The following is a 17168-nucleotide window of genomic DNA, read 5'->3' as shown; positions in this document are numbered from 1 at the left end:
AGACTGCTGAGATGTGTTCGGAAAGCAGCGGAAAAGACAACTTCATTATCCAGGTAGCATAGGCATGTGTTCCATTTGAGGTCGCGTAATATATTATCCATCATTTTCTCAAAAGTGGCTGGAGCCTTACACAGGCTGAAAGGCATTACGATGAATTCGTACAATCCGTCGGGTGTTACAAATGCTGTTTTAGGTCGGTCAGATGGTGCCAAGGGGACGTGCCAGTATCCGGAACGTAAATCCAGCGAAGAAACGAATTCCGCTGCCTGCAAACAGTCGAGGGCGTCTTCGATGCACGGTAACGGGTAAACGTCCTTGCGCGTTATCTTGTTCAGACGTCGGTAGTCGACGCGGAATCGAATAGAGCCATCCTTTTTCTTAACGACAACCACCGGTGATGCCCAGGGACTGTTGGCAGGCTGCACGACGCCACGGTTGAGCATGTCAGCAACCTGGTGGTCAATGACATGGCGCTCAGAGGCGGATACTTGGTAAGGGCGCCGCCGTAAAGGTGCATGACTGCCGGTATCTATCTGGCAAAAAACGGTTGATGTGCGGCCCAAACCGGAAGCATAGCTGTCGAAAGAAGCGCTGATAAGCTGGCTTCGTTCTGAAGATACGTTCCATCGTCGATGGGACAGTGGAAAGCTTCGAGGAGTAACTGATCAACCGCAGCGTCACACGTAACTGCGCCAAGGTCCGCAGAAGTAGAAACAGCAAGAGCGTCAAAGATGCAAAAGGTGTCGACTGGTTGAACGAGGCCGTCGGCATTCATCGTGAAATAAATGTAATGGGCAGGCCGTGGGACTGTCGACGACTATTTTTGTGACGCCACTGTGAAGAGTAAGGAGAACAAAAGGCAGCGGAGAACATCGTCGGCGAATGAATAGCTCATAAGGCGTAAAGAGAACTCTGCCATCAGAAATAGCGGCGCATGATACAAGCACAAGCAGGGAAGAGCGTGGAGGGACGGCATGGTCATCGGACACAAGCAGTTTAGCACTATAAGGGCCGTTTTCCATAGTCTCAAGGTCGGGAAGTGCAGAAAGTTCGAGTTCGGCGTGGCAACAGTCAATAACGGCGTTATTATTTGCAAGGGAGTCCCAGCCTAATACATATTCATGGGGACACGAGGGCAGCACGACGAAGTCAACGTTATACAATAGACCTTGAATGGACACGCGAGCAGTACAGGCAGCGAGAGGCGTTATATATTGAGCGTTTGCGGTTCGAAGGGAGAAGTCGGAGAGAAGCGTCCAAACCCTTCGTAGTGTGCGGCAGAGTTCAGCGGAAATTACGGATACGGCGGCTTCTGTATCTACAAGTGCAAGGACGGCGATTCCTTCGACAGACACTTCAATTACGTTGGCTGGAGAGGGACGAGGACTTGGGCATTGGGACGTGGACGCAATTCGTGCCTCGGGAATTGCGGCCATCAGTTTTCCTGCTTGGTGGCCACGGGACGGCGCCGCATCGGAGAAAGCGAGTGACGACGCGGAGATGGTGAAAGGCGGGTAGACGCGGTTGGGCGGTCTTGGGAAAGGAAGAGGTAGGAAGGCTGGAAGGCGAAGAGGAACCACAGGGTCACTTATGGGAACACGAGGGCAGCAATATTGACATAACTGTAAAATTTATCGTGTATGCCGATGACACTAATCTTCTCATTTCTGGTCCGAATTCCCAAGAATAAATGAAAAAAATGTAACTATCTACTCACTAAGCTCTCTGAATGGTCAGTCGCTAATTGCCAAAAAATTAAACACTACGACAACTAAAGTAACGTTATACCGCGCAAAAAGTAAAGTTATTACTAGTACTCGAACTTTAGTGTGTGCTGGCAAAGAACTGCAAATGGTGGATGAACCTAAAATATTAGGCGTCACTTTTTCTTCGCACCTTACTTGGTATCAACATATTGAAAATATCTGCAAAAGAATGTTTGCTATCACTGGCGTTCTGTCTCGATGTCGGCGTCTTCTTCCAACCACAGTAAAACTTAGCATTTATTTTGCCTTATTTTTTTATTTAAAAAACTGTAGCTTAGTGTGGGCGACTAAAGGAAGACAAATGTTATGAAAATCCTTTCTTTGCAAAAGAAAATGATTTGGCACATTGACAACATGGGTTATCTGGAGACAACGCGGCCTGCGTTCTTAAAGCATAAAATTACAAAAATTGAATATTTCTAGACTTTCTGCCTTCTAAATTCATTTTATTTCCCAAATACTGCCTTCAAAAATTTCCTAGTGTCTAGTGCATCTTTGACACCAAAATTCAATTCTTGCAATACAAGAAATAGTGATACGTGGTACGTTCCGTGGTTTCGTAATCAATATAGCCTACAGTCATTAAAACATAATCTTCCACATATTTTAAATAAAAATAAAGGTACATATACTTCTTCATCCAAGGAACTGCGAATGCATTTTGTTAACATATGATCAGTGATTGTTTATCGTTCTTCAGAGACCAGTGTACGTGTTACTGATTTTGTAACCCAAACACATGTATTTCTATTTTCTGATGTATCGAATGTTTCTTCATTTTTTGAGTCTGCATTATCTAGTCTCTATATCAGAGCGAATTGTATTAGCTTTGTTAGTAAGCCTTACACACATACTTCCATATTTCTGGAGTATCAAATGTGTTTTTTGTTTCTTAGTCTCTATATTATTTTTGGTTTTGTTATCGTGCATTTATGTAATTAATTTATTCTGAGTGTCTAACAATGCTACCATTTTGATGCAACCACCATGTATGCCTTGTAACGGACCATCGGCCTGATCAAGCTGTTTCCCAACAGCTTTTAACCTTTGGTATCCACCAGAACACTTATAATTCTTATAATTCTGGAAATAAAGTGGATTGAACAAGACGGGGCTGGGAAATGTGGCGCTCACCGGATGTTCCGAAGAGGAAGCATGCATCGACGGGAACGGCACGCCACGGGACCAGCACCACCACAAGCAAAACATATTGGGCGGCCATCGAAGGTGCGCCACTGGTGGGGGTATGGCCTGAGTCGTGGTTGAGGAGTCGGAAAATGCTGTCGGTCGGGTAGCCGCATAGCACGAAAATGCCGTCAGTCGTGAAGTGGCATAGATGGCGGCAAAAATGTCGCTGGTCGATGCATAGAGGCCGGCAAGAGCGTTTGTGGACGAGATCGGGAAACTGCTTCAGCGTAAGTGAGAGGTGCAGTGACTGGTGTCTCTTCATCGTCTGGAGGAACGGCTTGAGGTACTTGCTCTTCCTCGCGGATCGCCGGAGGCAAAGCGGGTGGTGGTTCCTGGACAGAAGATATCAAAGATAGCTGGCAGGCGACCTCTGCGCCAACGAATTCCTGAATTTTCATGAACAGATCAGCATGGTTGTCGTCGACTCCAAGGCTTGACAGAGAGTCGGCAGGCGGAGTGGGACGCCGGGTGTGAAACCATTGCCTGCGCAACTCGTCGTAACTCTGGCACAATTCTATCACTTCAGCGATGGTGTGAGGACTCTTCGATAATAACATTTGAAACGCGTCGTCCTGAATACCCTTCAATATATGTTTCATCTTCTCCTCCTCTGACATCGACGCGTTCACCCGTTTGCAAATGTCAACAATGTCTTCATTGTAGCTCGTGAAGTTCTCTCCGGCCTCTTGGAATCGTGTGCGCAAACGTTGTTCTGCACGAAGCTTTCGTACTGCTGGCCGACCGAAAACTTGGTTAAAGTTGGTCTTGAAGCCCAACCACGAAGTGAGGCTGGCTCCATGGTTTAGAAACCATAGCTTCGCAACGTCCGTAAGATAGAATGCGACGTTTCCCATCTTGGTACCAGTGGTTCCCTCGATAGCGTCCGCAAGAAACCGAGGTGCCCAGCGGTCGGATCATCCTGTAGGGCGTGCAGTACTTCAGGACGCAGAGCCGACGGAACAACAAGAACGTAGTTGGCGCGGACTGGTGAGTTCTTCTTCACGACTAGGCTGCTTTGAAGCGTGAACGAAGACAATCCACGGAAGGGCACACGTCGGTGTGCCCTTCCAAATACTCGACTAGGGCTTTTAGCTCCGGGTACCCTCGTTGTTGGGCGAAGTCTTCCACGCTTATTTTCCCAAGGAAGGCGTTGTCATCCTCGTCATCTTGCGGCGGCGGGTCAATGGGGGCGCGTGATAGGCAATCAGCATCTGACTGTTTTCGTCCGGACATGTATGTCACAGTGATGTCCTATTCTTGTAGTCTGAGGCTCCACAATGCCAGCCGTCCTGAAGGGTCCTTTAAGTTAGCTAGCCAACACAACGCGTGATGGTCGCTCAACACTTTGAATGGCCTGCCATAGAGGTAAGGCCGAAATTTCGCTGTAGCCCAAACGATGGCGAGGCATTCCTTTTCGGTTGTAGAATAATTGCCTTCCGCTTTTGACAACGACCGGCTAACGTAAGCTATCACGTGTTCATGTCCATCTTTTCTCTGGACTAGGATGGCACCGAGGCCTAGGCTACTGGCGTCAGTGTGTATTTCGGTATCGGCGTGCTCGTCGAAGTGCGCAAGTACGGGCGGCGACTGCATGCCTTGTTTGAGTTCTTGAAATGCGTCGGCCTGCGGCGTTTCCCACTTGAACTCGACGTCACGTTTAGTTAGCTTTGTCAGCGGCTCAGCGGTGCGTGAAAAATTGGAGGACGCTTAAGCTTCGCCTTCAAGAGTGGGACGCGACAGCGTTCCCGTCGACCCGCCAAGGGGTATAAGACGATGCGCTACGGCACATGCGCCCCGCATCGGACTTAGCGCCCACCTATCACGCGGTGAGCGTCGAGCAACGAAGCGTTCGGCGCGGCAACGAAACGTGCGCCTGAGCGAACGAAACGAACCAAAGAACTCGGTGTCTCGGAGGGGAAACAATCTACGCCAGCCAAACGTCGTGATCGGCACGGGCAGAGAGATAGATAGTAATCTAAACCGGGAGCACGGCGAAGCGTCGTCAGGGGAGAGGGAGTCCCGCGACGCGCCTGGCAGCGGTCCCAACGCGCGCGCGGCGCGCCTCCTGTCGGGGCAGCGCCGTACATTGAGAGGAGGGGGTCTTCTGTGTTTGCCGCAAGATGGCTCTGCGTGTGCGGAAAGCGCAGAAGAAATGCAGCGGAAACGCACTTCGCAACTCGTGTAATTGTGACTTCTGTACGTTACATGTTCATAATTACCGATATACACCGCAGTATAACTTTCCACGGCTCGTTTCGAAGGCAACACCGCATTCACTAGAGGCGCGTTTGCACCGCTTGGAAGCATCGAACTCGTGGCTGAGTGGTAGCGTCTCCGTCTCACACTCCGGAGACCCGGGTTCGATTCCCACCGGGCCAATCTTGGAAGTTGCTTTTTATTTATGAAGCGCCTGCCGTGATTTATCGCTCACGGTCAACGCCGCCGACGCCGACACCCGACACCGACGCCGACGACACCGGCTTTTCTGCGACACGAGCTCCTTAACGCTATCGCGTTAAAAGTCCTTCACAAATCACATGTAGTAGGCACACATGCCAAGAAATCTACGCACTGCCTTCTTGTCGATGGGCTGCTGTACCATTGCGATGGCAGCTGTCTTCTGCGGGTCGGGGCAGACTCCAGACTTCTGATGACGTGGCCTAGGAACAGAAGCTCATCGTAAGCGAAGCGGCACTTTTCTGGCTTCAGAGTAAGCCCTGATGAATTGATGGCCTCTAGTACTGTTGCAAGCCGCCTAAGGTGATCGTCGAACTTTCTGGCGAAGACAACGACGTCATCGAAGTAAACGAGACAGGTCTGCCACTTCAATTCTGCTAAAACCATGCCCATCATGCGCTGGAACGTTCCAGGCGCCGAGCACAGTCCAAATCGCATAACCTTGAACTCGTAGAGGCCGTCTGGGGTGATGAAGGCGGTGTTTTAACGATCTCTTTCGTCGACTTCTATTTGCCAATAGCCAGACTTGAGGTCCATCGACGAGAAGTATTTACCGTTGCAGAGCCGATCCAATGCGTCGTCTATCCGTGCGAGGCGGTATACGTCCTTCTTCTTTACCAGGACAACAGGGGATGCCCACGGGCTTTTCGACGGCTGGATGAAGTCGACGCACAGCATTTCGTCGACTTGTTCTCTTATTGCTTCACGTTCTCGTGGCGAAACTCCGTAAGGGCTCTGGCGGAGTGGCCGATCACACTCATCGGTGATTATGCGATGCTTGGCTACTGGTGTTTGTCGAATCTTCGATGACGTCGTAAAGCAGCCTTTGTATCGTCCGAGCAGACTTCTGAGCTGCTGTTGCTTAATCACGAGGAGATTTGGATTAATATCGTAGTCTGCTTCGGGAATCATGGTCGTCAGGGTAGATGCCCCTGATGCGTTGGTCACCCTCGATGACGCATTCTACCTCAGCGGGTGTTTCGGTGCCGATGGAAATAATAACGCTGGAGCGCGGCCGGATGCTCACTTGATCTTCGAGCATGCTGAAGGCATGCTGACTACGAGTGCTCTCCTGTAGTATCGCTTGATCTTCAGACAGGGCTATTGACTTCGACTTCAGATGCATGATTGCGCCGTGTTGGTCCAGGAACTCCATACCGAGAATGACGTCTCGTGAACACTGTTGGAGTATAAAGAAGGTGGCAGGGTAAGTCCTGTCGTGAATGGTTATTCTTGCCGTGCAGATTCCAGTCGGCGTGATGAGGTGTTCTCCAGCGGTCCGAATTTGAGGGCATTCCCATGCAGTTTTAACTTTCTTCAACTGCGCGGCGATGGGACCACACATGGCGAAGTAATCGGCTCCTGTGTCCACTAAAGCGGTGACTGCATGGCCGTCCAGAAGCACGTCGAGGTCGGTGGTTCTTTGTCTGGCATTGCAATTAGGTCTTGGCTTCGGATCACGGCTGCGTCGTGTTGAACTGAAGCTGGAACGTCGCGTCGTCAAGTCGTCTTTCGTCGGTGTATTCTTTGCTTTCACACTTCGTCGGGATGGCGGCGCGTCGTTATGTCGTCGAGGTAGTTTCTTCGGCGTCTTCGTCGGCGGCGGAGGATCTTCGTCAGTTCAACGAACAGCAACCGCACCTCCATCGGTTGCTGCTTTAAGTTTTCCGGATATGGGCTCGCTGACCGGGCGCGGGCTGGGCCAGTGTATGGTCGGCGCTGCGGCGACAGGTAGCGGCGTGGTGACGGCGAACGGGATGGTCGTCGAGGGCTCCACTGAGTAGCGGCGAGGTAGTCGGCGATGTCACGAGGGCGTTCACCTTCCCGAGGGCGCGGTGCATCGACGGCAAACCCTCGCAATCCCAGGTCGCGGTATGGACATCGGCAGTACACATGGCCGGCTTCGCTGCAGTGGTAGCAGAGTGCGCGGTGGTCGGGGGCTCGCCAAATGTCCGTCTTCCTCGCGTAGCTGGGCTGCGCGAAGGGTGGGCGTGCTGGCGGCGGTGGCGGTGGACGGCGGAATGGCGGCGTTACAAGGCTCTGGCGTTGTCGCGGAGGGGGACCTTGACGGCGGGCGACGGCGGCGTAGGTCATCGCTTCCGGCTGAGATTGCGGTGATCGTGGTTGCACCTCAGGGACTTCATGCGATCGCTGAACCTCTTCTTTGACGATTTCAGCGATTGGATCCACTTGGGACTGCGTCCTTGGTAGAACTTCTGCAGCTCCTCCCATACGACCACTCTGATAGTCTCGCGTAAGTAGTCGGTAGGCAGTGATTGATCCCCGGCGTAGTTTGTAGAGTTCGTGCGGCGATCGAATTGCCGGCTTCGGATCTCGAGCGTCTTCTCAATGTTCGTCGCCTCACGAAGAAACTCTTCGGCGGTCTTCGGTGGGCTTCCGGCGAAAAGTTCCTCCTTTACACCACGCATCAGTTGGCGGACTTTCTTCTCCTCTGCCAAATACGGGTCGGCGTGGCGGAACAAACGGCTCATTTCTTCCGTAAAGATGGCAACGTTCTCGTTTGGTAGCTGGTCGACTCCCTGTTCTCAAACCACGTTCTGGCGACGTCTTCTAAGGCGAAGTAGACATGCCGCAGCTTATCGTCGGAGTCCCAGTTATTGAATGTCGCGATTCCGCCAGCGATGATTCCGGGTTTTCAGTCGCTGCTCCATGGAAGGTTGGCGGGTCCCGAGGTTGTTGTAGGATAACGGGGGACGCTGGGGCAGCCATTGGGGTTGTCTTGACCACGATCTTCTTTGTCGTCTCAGGTAGAAGTCCGTGTTCTGGGGGCAGTCCTTGCAGTCTGCGGCTAGCACGCTGGTCTTGGGCGATGTTGGTTCTGTCCTCGGGCTTCGGGCTTGGATCGCGGCTTTGCGGGGGCGTTCGGTACATGAAAGCACAAGCACCTCCACCAGATGTCACGTTGTAGTGACGGTGAAGAAAGCAGCAATAGGGTGGAATACAAAACTAGCTTTTATTGGGCGAACCTGTGCCCACAAAAACAGGCTACACTTATAGCACAACGATAGCGACGAACACGGTCGGCGATCGTCGGAAATCGGATCAGCGGGTCAAGCGCGTCGGCTTTTATAGAGCAGTCGTCGAATGTTCCAGACTAATCGTTCGGACCCGCGTGCCTTCCACAAAGTTCTACACCATTCACGTCAGGTGATGAAATCAGATAACATAAGGCTCGGCGACAACAGACAGTAGATAGAAGCATCGATAACTTTCCAGAAACTTCTGATACATGCAGACGCGTCCCGCGATGTGCGATTACATTTGTTAGGTGGTCAAACGCGGTTGCCCGATAAAGATATATACACGTGTCAATATTGTAGAGTTTCAGTGTAGTTCAGTAGTTCAGTGGTTCTGTCGGTGCGTCGTCTGGGTTGGACAGCTCTTCCAATGGCTCCCGGTTAGAGAGCTCTCGGGCTACCGCATTAGCGCATTCATTACCATTGAGAGAGGCGTGTTCAGGTGTCCAGACGATACGCATCCTGTGTAACGCTGTGGGGTCTAATGATGTAAGCATGCGGTGTGTGTAGGATGTCACCCTCCCTTGTGCCAAATTCCTGCAGGCGGTCTGAGAATCAGTGACCACTGTCATAGGTCCATCCGGCACCGGCATGGTTGAAGCGTGTACGATGGCTAGGGCAATAGCAGCCTCTTCCGCCGTGCCACTGTCCACAGTGTTGAGCGTGCCCGAAGCTCTCAGAATGTCTGCACTATCTAGTTCGGCTAGACATAAGGCACGTTTCTGTGGGTAGTGGGCCACGTCACTGTATAGGACTGGAGTGTTTGATTTGTCATCGCCAAATAGGCGAGCCAGGGCTTGTGCTCTTGGCTTTTGTCGGCCTTTATGACGGTCAGGGTGCATATTCCAGGGAATTGGGGTCACGTGAATTTTGTTGCGAATGCTAAGCGGAAGAAGTGTGTGGTTTTCCTGTTGTGGTTTTCTTGGTATGTGGTACCCTAGGCGGGGTAGAATGTGGCACCCTTGCATTGTTCGTTGCAAACGTTGCAATTGGCTGTTAAAATGACCTTCAACTAGTTCGCGGATGGTGTTGTGCACCCCCAGTTGTAGTAGGAGCTGCGTAGACGCATGTTGGGGTAGTCCCAGTGCTGCCTTTAGTGCCATACGGAGGAGGGTGTCCATCTGGTGCATCTCTGTCTGAGTCAGATTATGATAGGGGAGGTGGTAGGTTAATCGGCTAATTATGAGGGCTTGCACGATTCGGAGTACGTCTGTTTCTTTCAGTCCTTGTCGGTGGTTTGTAATGCGCTTTATCATGTGCGTTATTTGGGTAAGTTGTTGGCGGAGCACGTGTAGGGTATGTGTGGCCTTCCTGTTGTGTTGTATGTGAGGTCCTAGTACTCCTTCGGGAGCATGTACAATTTACCAGCCACAGGACAGAGCAGTACCACTGACCGAACGGTTTCTTCATCCATATTTTTCTCTTTTAGTAGTGCCATAAGCGTATCCTTCAAACTACCCTTAAAGTTACCGGTTAAGTCATCCGGAAGTGCTTCGTAGAAAGTGGCATCCGTGGCAAGAAAGTGGCACCAGACAACTCTCGAATGAAGGAGGCTCATCAGGTGGAAGAGTCACAACGCTCCGGATGGTCGGGGGTTCGAGCTCCAGCATTTCTACAACTGCGAAGTTTTCTTTCTTAGGGCTTCCTTCATACTGTGCTTGGGTGGATGACGCGTTTCCTATTAAAAAAAAGACAGCAACCCCATTCTCTTATGAAAAGCCACTGAAAACAGTTTTCCTAAAAAGTTGCCACTGTGACCCATGGCACTCAGCCTGCAAAGCGCCAATTGCAGGGTTTTTCGCCGCAGCGGCCGGAGCCCAACCACTGCAAGTGCACGTTAAAGGACCTGGCTTGTGGTTCCTACGTCATCCCCGTCATGAAGCCTCTGGACGTCAAACCCAATGAGTTCATCTTTCTTAGGGGACTTCCAGCGAAAGAAATAAAGGTTGTCACGAAATATTGCTATCGTAAAATGTTTTGTAATCTGGCGCTGTTGCTGCCGGTACAGAAAATGAATCGCGATTTGCAGATGCGCATGTGCAGCCCCTAGGATTGCCAAGTAAATGCTGCCCCATAAGATGTATAATATTCTGCCTAAGAAGCTTTGTTCGCTTTATGCGCAGCGGGCAGTTCGGGTCTATGAAAAAATGGTCACCTGGTCACACCCTGAGTGGAGTAGCTGCAGCATGCAGTTAAGTACTCGATTTGATTCATGTACTCGTTGACGCAGGAACGGTGATGGTTCTGGTGGTTGCGTATTCCGGCCGCTGCCGCATCAATCCGGACAATGTGGCCACATCGGTGGTGGACGCACTTGGTGACATGACCACATTGGCCATCTTGGCTGGTTTCTCTACACTCCTACATGGACAAATAGGTGAGTATCTACATTTTGCCATTACAGCAAATGCTCGCTATAACTAAATTATCAAGGTGGGAAATTCCCCTCATTATGAGCAATATATCGTTAAAGCCAAAATGCTGCTAAACATTCTTAGTAAAGCTGATGGCCACCCGAGTCCAACGGAACAGATTTCATACCCGTGAACGTCACCAGATATTGTCCTATCCGGACCGTATGTTTATGCACAGTATGCCTAAATTAATTAATTGAATATAAATCAGCAAACAAATGAATGTCATACCGACACGCGGCAGAAGTACCTACGCAGGGCTCTTATGCCTGGTAGGATGAAACGAAAGTGCTATCTGGGTCATGTGATTCCGTACTGATTTCGCGTTTCGTACTAAGTTCGGAGTCTGGGGCTACTGCATTTCGAGTAATCCGGCCTAACATGCAGTAAATGCGACCTAGACCACGAAAAACTTGGAATAAAACGATACTTCAAATTAGGTCACTTCGGTATAAAGCGGGTTTAGTATCCATGGTGCCGAGCTAAAAAGTGTTCGAGTTGCCGATTAAAAATAGTTGGCCTCGTTCTATCAACCGATAGCTTCCGGCAGGATGACCTGCTGCAGGGATCGCCATTGTCTTGCGATGATGACAAGCTTGCGCTGCTGGTCCAAGAGACAATTTTGTTGAGCCTTCACGTCAATAACCCGAGCTGGTTTAATCTGTAACCCTCTTTCTAGAACACCTTTTAGTGCTTGACAATTTACTGTCTTAAATATGTCTGGCAATCTGCGGCTGCCTGTTGAACTGAAACGTCGATATTCCTTTATATATACGCTTCTGTCTAAATACTATCTCCACGGTCTCGTGCGAGATCTTTATCCCCACTGGCCCGCATTGCCGCCCTGTTCAGCTAGGAGGCCTCGCGGCTTATGACCTTTCAGTGCACGTGCGAAAAACCACGTAAAAATATTGTCCACAAATACTTTCTGGACTTTTTCTAGCGACAACCGAAATCCACACGCGTAGCGATTATTCCTAAGATATAACAGGTACTCCGCTAGCCCCGCCCTCACAGCTCACCAGAATTTGCGTATTCTACACCTTCAAAATCCAAGCTGTTGCGAATACACCTGCTGCGGCGTAAGACTGATGGCTATTGTCAGGTGAAAGCTAAGAAATAACCACTACAATTGTTCGATGTTTCAACATTTCTAGCGATGATGCCCCCGCAGCTCTGAACGAGTTCGGTAGAATGCGACGCATGGCTCTCGACATGCCTCCGATCAGCGCAATCTTTCGTCCTATACTACTCTGCTTCTCAGCGGTTCAGCTGGAGCTTTATTGGCGCCGGATAATGAACATCATAATGATGCTGCTTTGTAATCACATCCCCTTTGAAGTTGGGTTTGGGGTGGCGGGCGACAAATAGTGACCTAGCCTGCTTGAGCTAATAAATCAATAGAATGTTTACATATCCAGCTTTTCTGGACACGTACCAACTAGCGCCCCAAGCAGCCTTGGCACGAAGCTAGCCCGTTTTCAATGGAACGAGTGGGGCTTTCACCAATAACAAAAGCTGCAGGTCGATTATTGAGAAAGGCAGTTCACAGACATGTTCTAGAAGACAATCCACACGAGCCAAATGCAGTGATCACTCTCTCCCAAGCAAGAATTTTGTTCCCAGAGTGGTTAAAAGATTCAGCGATGGAGGCCCATGGAAACGACGAAAATTTGTACTCGATTTTCAAAACAAAAATGGTAGCTGTGATAAAATTACGGCGTCTATCGTAAAAGTCGCAACAGCGTATGTAGTCCGGAGACTCAGCTTTCGATTGATGCCTATTTCGACTCTCTACACATGGCGTAACACTGTTCCCAAAAGCAATTTTTGACGCACAGTAGTGCAAGTTGACGTGGTATATATAAAAACCCGAGCGTACCATTCGCGAAAACTTTGAAAGCCGTGGCCTTGTGGTTTATTCGCTCGCACCTTACGCGTTATGCTGGCAGTGGTTCGATGCCGTGCCGCGTGGTGCTCTTTTTTTTTACGCCACGTAGTACTGAGTACGACAGTCTTCCACCAGATGGCCGAAATACAAAAGTCAGGATCAGGTTTCTGTTTGGTTTCTTCAGGAGGGCCCTTCAAATATTTTTTTTTCTAGTTTTGCTTCCGAAAATGTAGGAATGGGTTGCTTATTTGTTAAGTCACAGATTTTATTATCAGATTTTATTCCTTGGACAACATAACGACAAGCATGCGTATATCTTTGTGTTACGTTAAAATATATACTATCGTGCCTTGTAGCAGGGATATAATCAGACATTCGGGAGATTGCACCTTCACCATCTCGTAGAACTTCACGGCAATGCACATTCGCAACTGAATGGAGAAATTTTTAAGCAGTTTTATTTGAATGAATGCTTTATTTTGAACAGACCTAATACAAAGCCTGCTAGAGGGGCAGTGGCTAAAAGCTTAAAATGCCTGACAAACGCCTCTGACCCTTTACAGTTTGGCAAGCGGTTTTAGGCAAAGATAAGTCATGCTTTCATCACAAACAAATTAACAAAAAAACATGAAAAAACACAGAATATAACCAATTTACATTTGTATAAGAACAGTATCTATGTCTATGCATGTCTGTATTACATACATAATGTATGAAGTACATACATACATTGAACATACATTTCACGTGCGTGTTTTTTTTATTATGCAACTATATTCATACAACATACGAACATGTTTGTATACACACATACATATCGCATGCCTTTGCATATTTACGCTCACCAAAAGAACTCAAATAGTAAGTAAGGGGAGAAACAACCACAGCGAGCATTATTTCTGAGAGTAGGTTAATTCTCAAATCATTATTACATTTTTTATGTTATTTTTGAAAATATTTGTAGTGGTACTAAAATCCAATCTCTTTGACCTTATTTAATACATCAGCTACCTGATATTCCGTTTTCTGTCGTCCGTATTCAGTTCGAATTTTAGGAGTGCGTCGTTTTTGGAATCTTAGGCAATAGCTAGGAATTTTTTCATCTTTTGTGTCGAGTTTGTTTTGTGTATTAATTACAATAGCTTCAAATAGTATAACTGGTCTGCCCGCAGTATACCATGTTTTATAAATAAGGGAGCCGTTCTTAAATCTTCCATTTTATCACAATAATTTTCAAGAAACCGTAAAATCCTTTTTTGGAGTATAACAAGCTTGTTGTAATTTGTTTTTGTGGTGGTAGCCCAGACAAGTAAACCATATGTAAGTGTGGAATAGAAAGAATGATAAGGCGTTCGCTTTAGCCAGAGTGGTATAAGGTGGGTTATCCAGTACAAACATCCAACTGTTCGTGCTAAATCTAAAATGAGATAATTTATATGTGTAGTTCAACTTAGTTTGTCTTGAAACCATACCCCGAGAATTTTGTTGTTTTTTAACATGTTTAATTACGCTTTCTTCAAATTTTAGCATTAAGTTTCTGTACAATGGTTTGTTAGCAGGATGAAATATCATGTATGTAGTTTCGGAGGCATTTATAGTCAGCTAGTTCCGTTTTAGCCATCTGGATATATGAAAAAGATATGAATTGGCATTACGTTCAACTGTTGCAAGGTTATGCGAAGAAAAAGATATATTTGTGTCGTCTGCATACATGATGACGCCAGAGGTACCAGGAATAGAAACAATATCATTTATAAAGATGACGAATAATAGTGGCCCAAGTATGGAGCCCTGAGGGACGCCTTGTCTTATTCTCATTTCCGTTGAAAATGCTCCGTTATTCTTTACAAGTTGAAAACGATCTGATAAGTAGCTTCTGGGAAGATCAAGAGCAACGTCTCGGACTCTTTACCTGGAGAATTTGTTTAGTAATAAATCGAATTCTATAGAGTCAAAGGCTTTCCTGAGGTCTAGAAACAGACCAAGCGTATATATCCCCTATTTTCCATATTTTCGGTTATTTTGTCTTTGATATTTACTAGGGCCTGCTCAGTTGACTTGTGCTTGCGAAAACGCCATTGATTTTCTGCTATTATTTGATGTTTGTCAAGGAATACCAGCAGTCCTTCATAAATAACGGCTTCAATAATTTTTGATATTGTGGGAAGTACAGATATGGGACGATAGTTCGAAGTTGGACGAAGTTGGACGACGATAGGACGACGATAGGACGAAGTTGGACGACGATAGGACGAAGTTGTTAACACCACCCCCTCTATAGATCGCAGTAACTTTCGCCATCTTTAACTGCGTCGGAAAAATGCCTTTTTCCAGAGAAAGATTAACTATGTTACTAAGTACCCCAGAAATTAGCTGCGCAATCAATTTTATTTCAGCTGGGCATATTTCATTGATCCCTGGCGCTACATTATTCTTTAATTGTTTTATTATATTTGATATTTCTACCGGGTCAGTAGGCTGCATGTAGATAGACTGAAAGATTGTATTTACATTGAGAGCGCCATATTCGCATTCTGTTTCACCAGAAGATACATAGGAACCGGCGTTAATAAAGTGAGTATTCATGGCATCAGCCAATCTTTCCCCGCGCAGCGTTTCTCCATCTATGGTAAGCTCCTCACAGGCATTAGTAACTTCTGTCCTAGATGTGAGCGAGTTCACCACGACCCATATCTTTTTTTGGTCGTTGTAAATTCTTTTAAACGTTTTCTCGTAGTTTTGGTGCTTTGCTTTTTTCAGATCAGACGTGAGGGCGTTCCGGTATTTTTTGTATAGTTCGAATTTATCAGGCGCCCGCGTGCTCACAAAATCATAATATAACTTATTCTTTACTTTGGTACGATAATATAAATCTCAGGTGACCCATGGCTTCCTTTGCTTTTTTTATTTCTAGAAGACATCTTTACTGGGAACGCAGCAACATAGCAAGCGCGAAGCAACTGTGTGAACGTATCATACGCATCGTTTACATTTTCTTTGCAATAGACATCGTGCCAATCAACTTCTTTACCTATATGCAAAAACGTTTCCCTCGTTTCGTCATTTCTTAGTCGCTCAGTTGTCAGCTCTTTAATTGGTTGGCTGTTTTTTTTTCCGGAGCAAATGAAGCAAAAAATACAGGGAGGTGATCACTTAAGTCATAGGATAGAATCCCAGTTTTTTATTTGCATGGGTTTACGTTCGAAGCACATATATCTAGTACTGTTGCACTGTGCGTAGTAATCCTGGTTGGTTTTGTGATGTAGTTTATTAAACCGTAAGTGGAAAAAACAAGGTCTAACGTTTTCGCATATGGGTCATCTGAAATGAGATCTATGTTGGTGTCCCCCATAACGACACAAGGAGTATTAGCAAAAGTAGTGGTCTCAAGTAATGTGCCAAGAAATTCTAAGAATTTATTTTTATGCCCCTGGGGTAGACGATAAAGCACAATACTCAACACTTTGCTAATGCGCATGCTTAGACACTCAGTGTCTGCGGTTGTAACTGATACGTGTTCAAGGATCTCATGAGACAAAGTAACCCTGAAATAAATGGCTATTCCACCATCTTTTTTTCCATCACGACAGATGTATTCTGAACAGTAGCCTGAAAAGTGCGGTGCGTGTGCTTTATCTGTTATCCAAGTTTCCGTAAAGATTAAAACGTCAATATCAGAAGATATGGATGATAGCAATGCTGCTATATTACCTGCTTTTCTCTTTATGCGTCTGCAATTTATATGTATTATTGTAAGCCCTTTTTCTTTTGTGGATAACGCGCTATTAAATTCATAGACAGTTTAATATCTGCAGTTGTCGATCAGTTCAGCCATACGAGTTCTGTATAATAGCTGAGTATCAACAAGTTTCAACTGTCTGCGCCAAGAGGTGAGTCTTTTGCAGCAACATACGCATTTATGGCACCTAGTCGGAACATCGGTGGTGCGCTAAAGCCATGTTTTGGCCGGAGATGAGCGGTTATGTCGTTATGTCACACGACAGGAGCAAACGGTCTTGCCCCCTCTCAGTATAGGGCACACTGACTTCAAGAAGCGCGAAATTTACGCAGTAAAGTGATTTATTACCGCTTGAGTTTTGAACGGTAATTGGAGAGCGAGTGTCGCTCAGTCTGTTTGCACGCGCATTTATTTGTGAGGCAGAAGGGAAGAAGAGGGAGTGTGCATGCGTGTACACACCTTGAGCGTGCCTGCGTGTGTACTTGTATTTGCGTGTGCGCGCGTGTTTTTGCCTCAGTATTTGAATATACATGCGCACAAGGGCGCGTATGCGTGTGCAAGCATACGCGTGCTTGTGTGTGCATCTGTGTGCGTAGGTTTTTCTGCGTAGGTGCATGCGTGGCGAGTCCGAATGTGAATGCGGACGAGCATGTGTCGTATCAGTGTGTGTGGGTG

The 17168-nt window shown here is 47.4% G+C and overlaps 1 protein-coding gene across 5 annotated transcripts in view; it reads left to right on the top strand.

Moving 5' to 3' along the window:
* LOC135918035 (solute carrier family 41 member 1-like) overlaps positions 1-17168 on the top strand; it is a 640016-nt gene that overhangs the window by 415731 nt on the left and 207117 nt on the right. For all 5 annotated transcript variants that reach the window (XM_065451704.2, XM_070538277.1, XM_070538275.1 and 2 more), the window contains one exon: positions 10680-10826. In XM_065451704.2, the coding sequence (XP_065307776.2) occupies positions 10680-10826 (147 nt within the window). The remainder of the gene's footprint in view (positions 1-10679; positions 10827-17168) is intronic.

The sequence above is a fragment of the Dermacentor albipictus genome, chromosome 5 (genome assembly GCF_038994185.2).
Source record: "Dermacentor albipictus isolate Rhodes 1998 colony chromosome 5, USDA_Dalb.pri_finalv2, whole genome shotgun sequence".
Lineage (NCBI taxonomy): Eukaryota > Metazoa > Arthropoda > Arachnida > Ixodida > Ixodidae > Dermacentor > Dermacentor albipictus.
The sequence above is the reverse complement of the archived record's forward strand: the minus strand, read 5'-3'. Positions and strand labels throughout refer to the sequence as shown.